Source organism: Nestor notabilis, unplaced genomic scaffold (assembly GCF_000696875.1).
Source record: "Nestor notabilis isolate BGI_N333 unplaced genomic scaffold, ASM69687v1 scaffold16608, whole genome shotgun sequence".
Taxonomy (NCBI): domain Eukaryota; kingdom Metazoa; phylum Chordata; class Aves; order Psittaciformes; family Psittacidae; genus Nestor; species Nestor notabilis.
The window spans coordinates 10,823-24,058 of NW_009938882.1; the positions used below are offsets into that span (position 1 = coordinate 10,823).

At 43.4% G+C, this 13,236-nt stretch overlaps 1 protein-coding gene across 1 annotated transcript in view; it reads left to right on the forward strand.

The window, feature by feature from the left end:
* Positions 1-13,005, forward strand: part of LIMA1 (LIM domain and actin binding 1) — a 20,906-nt gene extending 7,901 nt beyond the window's left edge. Inside the window, exons 4-10 of the mRNA XM_010019583.1 lie at positions 1,860-1,968; positions 3,479-3,639; positions 6,180-6,287; positions 8,338-8,389; positions 8,680-8,795; positions 11,466-11,599; positions 11,997-13,005. Of these exons, the coding sequence (XP_010017885.1) occupies positions 1,860-1,968; positions 3,479-3,639; positions 6,180-6,287; positions 8,338-8,389; positions 8,680-8,795; positions 11,466-11,599; positions 11,997-13,005 (1,689 nt within the window). The remainder of the gene's footprint in view (positions 1-1,859; positions 1,969-3,478; positions 3,640-6,179; positions 6,288-8,337; positions 8,390-8,679; positions 8,796-11,465; positions 11,600-11,996) is intronic.
* The last annotated feature ends 231 nt before the right edge of the window (positions 13,006-13,236 follow it).

A 13,236-nucleotide genomic window follows, 5' to 3' on the forward strand; every position in this document is an offset into this window, starting at 1 on the left:
GGGAAAGACCCTCATCTTCCCTTTGTTAAACCATTATTAGTAGTAGCAGCAGTATTATCACTATTACTTTGCTTTTTTCCCTGCAACATAAAACTGCCAATATAAAATCTGTGTAACATTGACTTCATAGAATCATAGAATAGTTAGGATTGGAAAGCCCAGATGCTGGATCTAAATTACTCAGGACCTTTGTTTCCTAGTAGTGAGAACCTCCATTATGCACTCTGCTGCCACTTAAACTTTGTGTGTCTGTAAACTTGGAGTTTGCTGTGTAGGTTTGGCACTTCAGCTGTGTGCCAGAAAACGTGTGTGGTGCCATATGATTAAAACACAAACCCCAGAGCCAGGGCAGTGTAAAATAGGGGTTTCTGGGGGGCATTTCTCTTCTGCATTCTCAGAGGATCATGTCTTCAGGAGTATTCTGCCTGTAATGATGATCTTTGTATCCTAGTCAAAAGTTAGACCCTTTGAATGAAGACATTGAGCTGTAAGAGCTTCAGACTTGAGGGTTTAAGGTGACATTAAAGCTGACACAGGCTGAATAAGAATCATCTGAGAATAGTTTGCCCAGAATGAGGAATCTGCAAGTCTTTACAAGTGTGCAGACACTCCCAAACTGAACCTATGGACACTCGATGGAAGGAAAAGACTTGTCATAGCTGAGCTCTTTGCCAGTAAGAAAAGTTACTGAAGTCTTAAAACCACAAAAATAGAAAATATTTCCCATGCTCATGGAAACAGAGGGGTTCCAGCTGCATTTTCCTCTCATGGTGAAGCTGCTGGTTTGTATGCCAGAGCAGCCTGATTTGTCACAGAGATTATCTTGCACTGCAGTTCTGTTAAAATCAAACTTTGGAATTTCCTTCAGTTTGGTGACCAGCAAATAAGAAACTTGTTGGAAGCCGGGGTTGGGTGGGGGGAATGTGTGGTTGGAGCATCTTGCCAAACCTGCCTTTTTCCCTACTTAGCCTCAGTCTTCATTTCCAGCCAGCTCTGTGATTTAACTCTTCCTAGGGAGGCAACAGAGATCTACCCCCTTTTAGTATTTTATAGGTTGATATTCAGTGTGAAAACTTCCTGCCTTGATACAGTTGAATTAAACTCTGCACTTCATAAGCATTTATCAAAGGTGCTGACATTTCTTCTTATTTCTTTTATTGAGCATGAGATTTTGGGGAGTTGGTGTCAAGAAATGAGTATCAACTGTGATTGAAGCAGCTTGAGCATCTGTGTGGCAGTGCTGCAAAGCACCCTGCCCAGCACTGCAGCCTTCCAGGGAGTGCTTATCCTGGCTATCTGAGAATATTTATCTCTGGCTCGCTCTGCTTAAGCTTCAGCCTTATCAGACCTAATTAGGGAATTATTTGATACCAAATGCATAAGCTGTTCAAACCAAAACAAGTGACTTCAGATAAATTTCGTTACAATAATGTTTATTCTTAATGTTACAAGTGTATGTTAATGTATGAATTACTGATAGCTCATTCCCTTCATCTGTTTTCTGATTTTAAGTATTCATAAACATGAGCTTCAAATATACTGTATGAAATGCAAATACAAAACTTCAGTCTATATTCTTGCAGTGATAAGTCCTAAAAATCTGATTTTTGTGGTTCTGGGACTTTTCAACAAAGATAACTGCTCAAAGGGCATGTGCTGACCTCTTCAAGAGAGGGTTTTCCAGGTGGAAGAGGGTCAGGTATTCTGTGATCAAACTTGATATTGGTTAAATAAGATGTCCCTTGCTCCATTTGTTTCTGCCTGTAAAGCAGATTTGCTACTGACACCTGTGCAGCTTAAAGGCTTATAAGGGACAATCTTTGTGCAGGCAGCTGATAGGTGGCTCTTGTCCCTCACAGGTCCCCAGAGAGCAGAGGAAGACAGCAGTTGGGAGGAGGATCTCTGAAAACAGCCTCTCTTCAGAGGATTTTGATGTTGGCCAAGGAGAGAAGAGCCTCAGCACATCAGGTCAGTAAAAGTCATGCTTGTGGTTTGTGTTTTAGTTTAGAAAATAAAGCTGCTTTATACAACACAGTGGAAATACCTTTTGCCTGTCAGAAGTGGAAGGGGGTGCATCTTCCATCTGTAAAGTCTGTGTGAGCACTGCATTTGATTAATGTCTTGAGTTTTAAACCCTTATACCCTTAAGCACAGGAAGCCAAGGCACAGGAGGTAAGAAGTTCTTCCCTGTGAGGGTGCTGGGACACTGGCACAGGGTGCCCAGAGAAGCTGTGGCTGCCCCATCCCTGGCAGTGTTCAAGGCCAGGTTGGACACAGGGGCTTGGAGCAACCTGCTCTAGTGGAAGGTGTCCCTGCCTGTGGCAGGAGGGTTGGAACTGGATGGTCTTAAGGTCCTTTCCAACCCAAACCATTCTATTGACAGGTTCAGGAACGGAGCCCATTTTCCCCTGTGTCTTAATCCTAGAACTACTTTTAATAGTCAAACTAATGTAGGAAGCAGTGAACAGACACAACCTGCTTTCTTCCTTCTTGCTTTAATTCTCATCCTCATACTTGTCCAGCCTTATGACTTGAGCAGAATTATGTTTGGAGACTCTTTTCTAACAAAGCATTTACAAAGTTCTGTGTTTTCAGCCTATGGCTAATACATCTCACTACTTAGGGTAGCACATTGTGTTCTTACTTGAGCAACACTGGAGAGAATGGCAAGAACTGCTTGCCATTTATTGTCCCCAAGAGAGAGAGACCTTAATGATTCATGCAACCTTTTCGTCCACTAACTAGTGAAAGGTCTTTCTTTAATCATTCTTTATTGAATTAAAGTACTACTGAAGACCTGGCCATTACCCAGGGAAGTTACGTAGCTGCACAGGCACAGGAGCTGGCTTTTTAAACCTCTTTCGCTAACATCTGGAGGCAGGAATGAAAGAGGGATGGCAAGTAATGGGGCAGAGTTCTGAGTCAGGAGATCTGCACCTCTGCAAAGCCTTAAGCTTCTCTGGAAATAAAACCAGATGCTTCAAATGATCCTGTGAGACTAAACTCAATTTTTTCATAACGTGTTTATTCTTGATATCCTCATCTGTAACATGTCATGTGCTGAATGATTCTCATGGAGATGGTGGCAGTGGGTAGGTGAGACTTCCTTCCTTGCTTCTCAAGAGACTTTGACAACTATTCCCCTGTAGGAATGATGCAGATTTCAATTTAGCCACTGTAGCAGCTGCTTTCATTTGACAGTAACAGCAAACCAATCTTCAGCATTAAAACTGTTTGCTGTCATTACTTCTGAGACCACTGGCTGCTGCATCTGGTGAATATGGTCCTTCTGAAACCAGCTGCATTAACTATGAGGCTTGGAGCAGAAATCTTGGACTGAAGCATTTCTGTGCTCTTCAGATCCGGAATTTCTGTAGTCCTGGGAGTGGTGAAGGGCTGGGGTTTTGTAAATCCTTCTGTAGACAGATCTGCTGTTGTTCCTCTAAGTTCCCCTTTACTCATGTGCTTCTTTTTCCAGGGCATCTTGTGGATTCTAGTCCAGCACTGAGCCCAGAGAAGGCAGAGACCAAGAAAAGCCTGGAGATGCCTCGCTTGACAGAGACTTCCATAAAGGATAGGCTGGCAAAGTACCAGGCAGCTGTGTCCAAGCAGGGCACTTCCACGGGCATCATCTCCACGGTAAGTCTGTTCTTTGGCTTGTGTGGCAGTGAATGTATGGCCCAGGCTGAGACTGGAAAGAAGATCTTAGAGATACCAGGCTTTCTGAAGAGGATGCCCATAGGAGTCGTGTCTAGTGAAGAGTTGCACCTACGTACTGCAGGAAGAAAAAAGTATTTGCATCTTCCTGGAATGCTCTTGAAAGTTTTCCAAGGACTTAATTGCTGGCACCATGACTGAGGTCCTTCTGAGACATCGAATCATAGAATGACAGACTGGTTTGGGTTGGAAAGGACCTTAAGGTCATCCAGCTCCAACCCCTGCCACGGGCAGGGACACCTCACACTAGAGCAGGTTGCTCCAAGCCCCTGTGTCCAACCTGGCCTTGAACACTGCCAGGGATGGGGCAGCCACAGCTTCTCTGGGCACCCTGTGCCAGCTCCTCAGCACCCTCTCAGGGAAGAGCTTCTGTCTTGTATCCAACCTGAACTTCCCCTGTTTCAGTTTAAACCCATCACCCTTGTTCTGTAGCTGACATTCTTTTTCTATCTGCATTTCTCTAGCTCAGAGCATGTTTGTTTGCTTTAAAACCAGCTCAATTCTGTATTGTACATCAGCTATAGGTGAGGGGAAACTGAGGCACAATAAGATGAAGCAACTTTCAATGTCATATAATGCATAGAACCTGCATCTCTTGGCCTGCAGCTTTGGGATCTCCAGTCAGTTTTCCTCCCTTCTGCATTTCACCTCCCTTTAGGTCTTCTCACCCATTATCTGACTCCAGTTAGACTCTTGTGAATGAACCTGTGCCCATTCTGCAGCTATTTGGTGAGGAAACGAGCAGTTAATGAACCATGGTGAAGCATTGCAGCTGAAGGGATGGCAAGAACCTAACTTCTGTTAAAAAGTGCTTTAGTACATTGCTGGAACTGCCTGATACTTTGTCTAGTGATGGGAACTTCTATTGCACAAGTATTGCTTTTATTAAGCAGAGTAATACATTTTAAGAGGATTGGCCTTCATAAGTTAGGAAACTTGCCTTGGAAATGAAAGCTGAAAAGAATGGTTCTAAGCTTTGGAGGAATGTGTGTTTCCTGGGTATCTTTTTAGAGAGGCAAAAGCTGAAATGATTTCGGAATTTCAGATGCAATGTGGGCCTAATTCTCCAGTCCTTGGGAGGAAAGTTAAGTCAACTTCACTGCATGAATGGAAAGGAATTGCAGCCAGTGCAGCAAATCTGTTTAACTGCTGATTGCAGCATCCTGTTTCTCACCTGGATCCAGTTTGTTAGGTTGCCCTTTGCAGTTTGTGGTTCAGCGTGGTGGCTGGTCCACTAAAGTGTGGCCTCCCAGCAAGACATTTACCATCGATGTCTTTTGATGCACATCCCCAGTGCTCTCAGTTTGAGTACGGCTCCAGCCCGATGCTTGTAGGATGTCCCATTTGGCAGAATCTCGTTCGATTCTGGCCTGGCACAGGGACAAGGGCAGCACATAAAATGGAGCAAACAACGGTTTCTGAGGCCAGTGTTTGCAGTACTTCTGAGTTCCAGCAGCAGCCGTTAACTCTTGGATGTTCCCCTTCCCTGCTGACAAAGCAACCAGGGCTCTTTTGATATGGTAGTGTGGTGTTTGTACTTCCCTTCTCTTCAAATGTGTCACATCTGTGCTACAAAGGAAAGCTGTAATCTCTTGGGAACAACTATTTTGAGGGCATTGTGGTGTAATTAGACCTGCATTAAACTTATAGACACTTTTACAGTCGCTTAGAGTAAGGGTGAGTTTCCATGCATTGCAAGTGGTAAAGGATGGGGAGGTAAAGATGATGGACAGCATGTTTAGAGATCAGATATCAAAATTCAGTTCCAAACCTCTTAGACATGGTTTGTGCAGACTTGTTTACAAAATGCAGTAGGATGCTGGTGCTGGTATTTGGCTGTTTCTCTTTCATGTCACAGAGAAGATGCCTTGTGAAAGGCACGAGGCTTTCTGCAGTTATCTCGTCTCCTGGGGCAATGAAAGAAACACGAGGTTTCACTGGAGTTTATTTTTCTAAAGTATGAAAGATGCTTTTGTGCAAATCTTAAACAAGTCAGTTTGTCAAGAACACAAATCTGTGTGAATAACAGAATTAGGATGCTGACTAGTATTGAAGCAAGGGTAGGGTTTGCTTTCATGTCCTACTGTAGTGCTCAAGTTAGTGCTTGTCTTTAAATACTTGCAATTTGAAATGAAAAGTTACCATTTCTGGGAAAAGGAAAGTATGGATTGAGCAGGGGAAATGAGGGTTGGTTTTTAAACAGCAATCCAGAAGAAGAAAAAAGGGGTTGCTGAGAAAAACACTGACATTCCCTCCATAGAGTGTAGTAAAATTCTACAGCCCCATATTTTCTCTTCATTAGAAAGTATCACTTACCAAGAATGTGTAACTTTTTCTGCCCCTGCCTTGTAAATATCACTGTATATACCAGGGAAACAGCTGAAAAAAGTTAAGAAACCCAGAAAGCAAATACTGTCCTAGGGAAAAAGAACCTGTCAACTGTCAAGTGCTTTATTCTATAGAATGAGATTCAAGCCAGTGAAAGTGAACTCGAGAATTACAAATCTGAGCAGAAGGAGAATATGCCACCAAGTCTTGAGGACTCCATTTCCTGTCAGGATGGGGAGAAGGTAAGATGCTCATGCTGGTGAAGATCAAGGGCTTCGCTTTCAGTGGAAGTGGTTGTAGAAGCACAGCTTGTTCCACAAGCCGTGTAGAAATTGAACGTGAGCAGCTGGTGCAGAGTGTGTACATGCTGCACAGTTCCTGATTTAAGTTGTGTTTTTAGACTGTATGTGAATTGGAAGCAAGAAAGTCTCTGTGGAAGACCTGAAGCAGTTGTAGGGAATACCTAGACATGAATGTTCAGTTTTCTGGGAGAGATCCCCTTGTCTCAGTAATGACATGTATATAGTGTGACAGAACCCTTCAGTTATGTGTTTTCTGGTGGCTTCAGAAGCTGACAAGGGCTGAAACCTCTGGTTTTGAGGGCTTTCTTGTGTTCTCTTTGTTTTTCCTCTGCCACTGATTTTCATGATGATGAAGCTACCTACACATTTGTGTCTCCTGTTCCCTAACTGTAGGAAGGGGACTCACAGCTCGGTAGTTGCTTTGTTTGTGGGGGTTTGGTGTTGGACTTTTTGTTTGTGGTTTTTTAGTAAAACAAGAAATAAACTACACCAGGGAAAAAAGAGCAGCTCTGTGTGACCCAAGTAAAAGCAGTTTGTCACTGTTTCTTCTGCATTTAGTAGCTGAGTTCTGATTAAGGTGACTGAGAATGAATGCCAGTTTGGGTTTGTTCCTGGGTTTGAGCTTCAGCTGGAAGTTGAGAAAAAATTACACTGTGAATGAGAGACAATAAAGCTCCAGCTCAGGCTTTTGTGGACTAAACTGGGGACAGCAGAGGGGATAAAAGTAGCTGAATAATAATTGGGGTACTGTGTATTCCAGCCACTGGGAACACGTGGCAGCCTAATGCCGGGAGGGCTTTCAGAGCTTTCCAGCCTGCCTTGGGCAAGGGCCAGGTTGTTGCTCTCAGCTGTTCTCACTGACAGCTGAGCAGCTTTGGGTTCTGCTGCTTTTTGCTCAAAGGTGAGTTAATTTAAAGAACATTGGTTAAATCAGAATTCCTCCCTGTTGCTGAATTGAAGAGTTGAATAAAACCTCCTTGTATTCAGCTAGAATTGGGAAGTGATTTATTGAGGTGTCCAGGTGCAGTAAGGAACCTGAAAAGGACATTGTTTGAGAGCCAGGCTTGTCCTTTTGAAATGACATGAGGAACTTTGGAAATGAGCCTAATTAGAACTACTAGTAGTAAATGTCAGAAACACACAAAAAGGAAACAAAAGGAGCTTGCTAACTTTCTCTGTCATTTTTCACACTGAATCTGGGATTTAGTAGCCAGACATGTAGCCACAGAACATGCTGATGCACTTCCCTGTATGCTGGTGTTAGTTACTCTTTCAGTAGACCAGAATATGTTAATATATGTAACTTGCTTCCTCATTAATTTGCAGACTTCAGCTGCTTGCAATGGATCCTTCAATCATTAAGGTGAATTAGTGATGATTTGCAGTTAATCTTGTTACAGTGCGTTAGTTTCTCAGTGTAGCTACTTACAACTATTTAATAGTGTCAAGTTTAATAAAGAAATATATACATCAAGAGCTTTATCTGTAACATGTTTAGTAGCTGAAACTGGTTTATGTCCAGCTCTACACAGGATAGGTCCAGGCATGTTTGTCCCAGTGTTGTCAGACGTTGGAGGGAGCAATGAGATTCCCAGTAAATGTATACTACTTGGTGTCAAGGGATTTCTAAGTAAGAAAACCTGGCAGATACATCAACAAAATCCATGACGATTTTTGAAGACTAATAGATAAAGGTGTACAAGCTGCAGGTGTTTGGGAATATATGAGTGTGTGTGTGTGAACACTACAGCAGATGATCTGAATACTGCAAGACCTGTAAGATTATGAGGATATCTCCCTTGTAGCAAGGACTAACATTCTTGCAGTCAGCTGGACTCTGCCTTGTGCCTGACAAAGCAAAAAGGAGCTTCATGTGCACTTCAGTGTGGCCAGTCTCTTTCTGTTTCGGTGCTTACAGTGTCAAACTCCCTGCTGTGTTATTCAGGCTTCAGAAGGTCAAAGGTGCTCATTGTCTAATGTTCTCTTGCAGGTAGGTGAGAACAACTTGTCTTTCCACTCCGGTCTCCTCGAGGATGGCAATGGTAAGCACTTAGTTCAATGCCCGCAGTGAGCATTTTACAGGGATGAAGAACAGATCCTGGAAGTTAGATGTTGGATCCCCATGTATTAATTTCCTTTTCATATCAACTCAACTTTCCTGGTAAATCAGAAAAGTAGAATGATAATGTTTAAATATCTAGATCTAAAGGTTTAATAGCAGATGTTCAAGGAAAAATGTGTTGGCCCTTGGCTGGTTGGGTCTTATGAGCATAAACTTTCCCTGGTTTAAAAGTCATTGTAATTGCCTTTCCTTCCTCCTCTGTTCCCTTAGTAGGACAAAACTTGGAGAGTGAAACAGAACTTCAGAAACCTGTCAGCACAAAGCAGCAGAACTTTGGTTCTAAACCAGGTGGCCAGACAGATGCATCTCTGCCAAAAGCAGTGAAGGTAAAGCAGCTGTTTAGTCTCAAACATTGGTGGCTCTTAAAACCAGCTAACTTCTGTATTTAATATTGAAAAGCCTTAATGCAACTGATGTGGTCACAAAGGATCTGGCAGTAACTGATCTGTGTTCATGAGGGAACTTTAATTCAGGATGGAAAAGCATCTCAAAACTCAGCTTTTCTTCAAAGACTCAGTTTGAGTTGCTGTTAGAGCAGTGTGCCCCTGTGACAGAGGCAGTCCCTCTTCAGTGTGGGGAGAAGGGCTTTGAGCAGGAGCTCCTATCAGGGCTTGTATGTGCCTCTTGGAAAGTCAGTGCTCCCAGAGACTGGCACTGAGCTCCTCATACTGAGCTTCAGAGCCTTTAGTAGCCTGGGACTTGGCTTTCCACCCTCCTTTTCCAACTGTTCCCAAGGTAACTGCAGTTGGTGGCAACTTTATAGTAAGGTGACTGACTCCACAAAGATTGAGTTTGACATTCTGAGTAACAAGTCTTTAATCTTCCTTAGTCTTTAGTGGGAGCTACAAAGCATAAAGCAGATGGAGAACTTCTTGCATAGGAATGTATTTGCTAATTGTATCAGGCACACAAATGGCAGTGCTGAAGTTTTTGCTCCCACTGTACTTCCTCATCACATGTGCTGTCTGGAGTTGGGATGCCTGTTCCCTGGGCTGCCACAGACTTCCTGGCTCACTCCTGAGGAAACAACTGTGCTTTTGTTGTTTTCCTCATCTTTGAGAGGAACAGCACTGACCTCATGAAAGCCAGTGTGATGTGGCTGCCCAGTGTTCTGGAGTAGAAATGCCAGTATGTGAAATGAGAGCTGCCTGTAACACTTCTGTAATCTCAGATGATTACAGCATACAAGGTACACCCAACCTGTGGGTTTTGGTCCTCTGTGCTGTCTCTTTACATTATTAGAATCATTTTAGTCCTCTACTTTGTTACTGCTTTAGATGCTGCACTGCCTAGATAGAAACCCAGATGCTGTTTATTCATGTAAGGTTCCTATTTGTCTCTTCCAGCTTCTGTTTCCTGTTCTTGGTTCCTAACCTCTACTCCTGCCTTCTGCTTCCCTCCTAATGTGAGCTCAACTCTCAGCTTTCTCTCAAGCTTTTTATATTTACTGGGCCTCACCTTCCTCCTGTAGCTCCTATTTGTAGTATGCCTGGAAAGGAATTGCTTTCTCTGCACACCCCAAAACGCCTCTCCACCAGACATAGGGCTCATTGTTATACAAGTAAGTTCCTCTTCTTATGTGGGGATGTGCATTGCAGAAGCACATGCCAGCACTCTCATGTCATGTATTTCGTTGGTCAAGATGTCATCATAATTACAACTTTAATCTGCTATAAGCTCAAGCAATGCTTTTAAAGAAATGAAATACCCATTAAACTGGAATTAAATTGGCAGCAGACTTCATGGCTGTGACAAGCTGACTTCAGGTGGCTCTGCCTTCGGCAGTCTGTCCCTCTCATACTGTAACTTTCATTTCCTAACCATTGTTTCCAGTCTGTTATAAATAAATTGCTCGGATTATGTCTTCCTGTGACCCTCCTGGTTTTCTTTAGCCGTCGTATTTTTCCTTAAAGCTTTTTAGTAGGTTTGTTGCCAAAGAAAAGCTCCAGTAGCAGTGTGTCTGTGCAGACTCATGGTATGGAGCCAGACCCTCTCTTAGCATGCTGCTAAAGTCGTAATCAACACACAGCCTGAAACTGCCAATTTTTCAACTGCTATTTATTTTTCCTTTAAAGTGTCTTCCCTATCAGCCAGCCTTAATAGATTCCAAGCAGTGAATGGCATCAAGTGACCTTTTTTCATGGACAATCTGCTTGTTTCCTTGATGCTGCCAGGAACAGGATCTGAAATCGTTGCCATGCAGCACAGCAGCAACACTTGACTCCTTAGCGTTGCAGTTTACCCTTGCACTAAACCCCTGGGAAGCTCTCTGAGTGAGCACATGAACAGCTTTAGCTGTTTAACCTCAAAGCCCTCCTCGCTTTAAGTCTTGAGCAAGTTTGAGGGGTGTGTGTCCTGAAACCTGAGTAGTTTCTTTGTGATAGAGTTGGAATTGTGGACAAATGAAGTCAGAAGTGTTTCCTGCTGCCTGTGCCTGCACTGAGGCAATTTCCTCCTCTTTGAGAGGAGAACCTTGAGCTAAAGTGGGTTAATTTCAAACTGTGAGCAGCCTGTTCCATTCCTTTTCCCTCCCACCCTCTACCTGTCTTTTGAGGGTATTTCTGCACTGTTTTTTTTTTTACTTTGGTAAGTCTCATACTGACTGTATGTACCTCAATGTTTCTTTGTCATTTTCCTGTCAAGAAAAATGGAGGTTACAGAACTAGATTAGAAAGCTCTTTGGGAACTAACTCAAGAGTTATAACCGAGTTCTGGTAGTTTCATTGTTCCTTCTCAACCATTGCTCAACTTGGGATGCTTCAGCTGTGGAATTCACTGGGGCGAAATCTTGGCTCAGTGTCAAGCCACAGCAATCCTGTGGGCCTGCTATTGCCTCTTCCTTGCTCCTTGCCCACCAGCACCCAGTCTGCCATAATTAGCATTGAGTTGCACAAAGGGAGTAGCTGCGATGTTTCTGAGCGCTCTGGAAGCTGTGCATGAAGCCAGGTCCCCAGCAGCTGATTCACTTTCCAGTTATCTTTCTCTTCTTCCTGTAGAAGTTTCAGTTGCCAATGAAGGAGACGTGCGTTGGGTGTCAGAAGACCGTGTACCCCATGGAAAGGCTCTTTGCCAACCAGCAGGTGTTTCACACGAGCTGCTTCCGCTGTTCCTATTGCAACAGTAAACTCAGGTAAACACAGTGCTTTGGAGGGGAAGTGCAGCATTCCTCTTAGCAGCTGAGGAAAGTGCTGCTCAGGCTCAGCTGAACTGAAGGCAGCCATAATCCAGTGAGTTGGAGAGGAGCGTAGGAGTGTTAATACGCTCCTGGTTCTGGCAGTGGCTTTTGCACTTGATGAAGTCTATTTTTAAACTCCTAATGGAATTTTAAGTGGGGAAATGTCCAACTTTGTAAAGAACTCCTGACACTTGAAAAGAGGGTCATGCAAACTCATGAAAGTAAGTTTGTCTTTTCTAAACATGTTGGAAGACTGAAATTGAATCTCTGTGGTAACGTAACTAAAATATACACCCATCTGGGTGGCTGAGGCTCAGAATGCTAATGTTTGACTTTGTATTTTCCTGAACAGTCTTGGGACATACGCATCTCTGCGTGGGAATATTTACTGCAAGCCTCACTTCAATCAGCTCTTCAAGTCTAAAGGCAACTATGATGAAGGCTTTGGACACAAACAGCATAAGGAATTATGGGCAGGCAAAACTGAATGTGAAGAATCCCTGGAGAAAACTGTCCATGGTGTAAACGCAACAGAAAGTCCACAAAGCCCTGGGGTAGAGGATGCCCCAATTGCAAAAGTAGGAGTTCTGGCAGCAAGTATGGAAGCAAAAGCTTCAGCTTTGCCTGAAAGAGAAGAGAGACCAGCAGAAACTAAAAAGCTCAGGATTGCCTGGCCGCCTCCATCCGACCAAAGTAGTCAAGGAAGTGCCTTAGATGAGGGCATCAAAGTATTCAAACCCAAATGGCCCCCAGAGGAAGAGAGTTCCAAGCCAGATGTGCTGGAAGATGTGGATCTGGATCTCAAGAAGTTAAGAAGGTCTTCCTCACTGAAGGAAAGAAGTCGTCCCTTTACAGTCGCAGCCTCATTTAGAACGGTATCTGTTAAAGGCCATAAACCAGAGAATTCATCTTCTCCTCTGAAGGCAGAGAGAGACACGTTGAAAAGAAGTGAGGAACTGGAGAGAGAGGTTGCGGTAGACAAAAAGCAAAAGGAAAAGAAGGTTGAGAATAGGAAGATCCAGAGTGCAGACGAGCAAAATGTAGAGGAAGAACAGGAATTGTCTGGTATCAAAACAGTAGAGCATAGCTTTGTAGAAAATGGCCAGGTGAATGCAGAGACAGATGAGGAAGAACATGGTATGGAAGAGCAGGACATTCCAAATGAAGAATTCCTTGCACCAAACTCTCCTAAACATTCCAGCTTAGCCAAGGTCATGACTGCTAAGGAATCCTCTCCTAGCCAGAATCGCAAATCCCAAGATGTTGGTTTCTGGGAGGGTGAAGATATGGAAGATCTATCAGTGGAAGAACAGATCAAAAGGAATCGTTACTATGAAGATGATGATGATGATGAAGAATAAATCGGCCTTTACTAGAAATCTTACTGCACGGTGCTGGGCCTTTTTGAATGGGTGGTTTTAGCTTTAACAAAGAGCTGTCCTCCAGGAACGCGATGCTGAACTGCACATCGACATCAAGGGAATCCTTTGTGCAAGTTATCTCAACTAGGAAAATACTCTGGAAGCCTGCAAAAAGTGTATTTAGGTGCATGAACACAAGTATCCAGCTGTGGGATAGCTTCAACAGGTAAT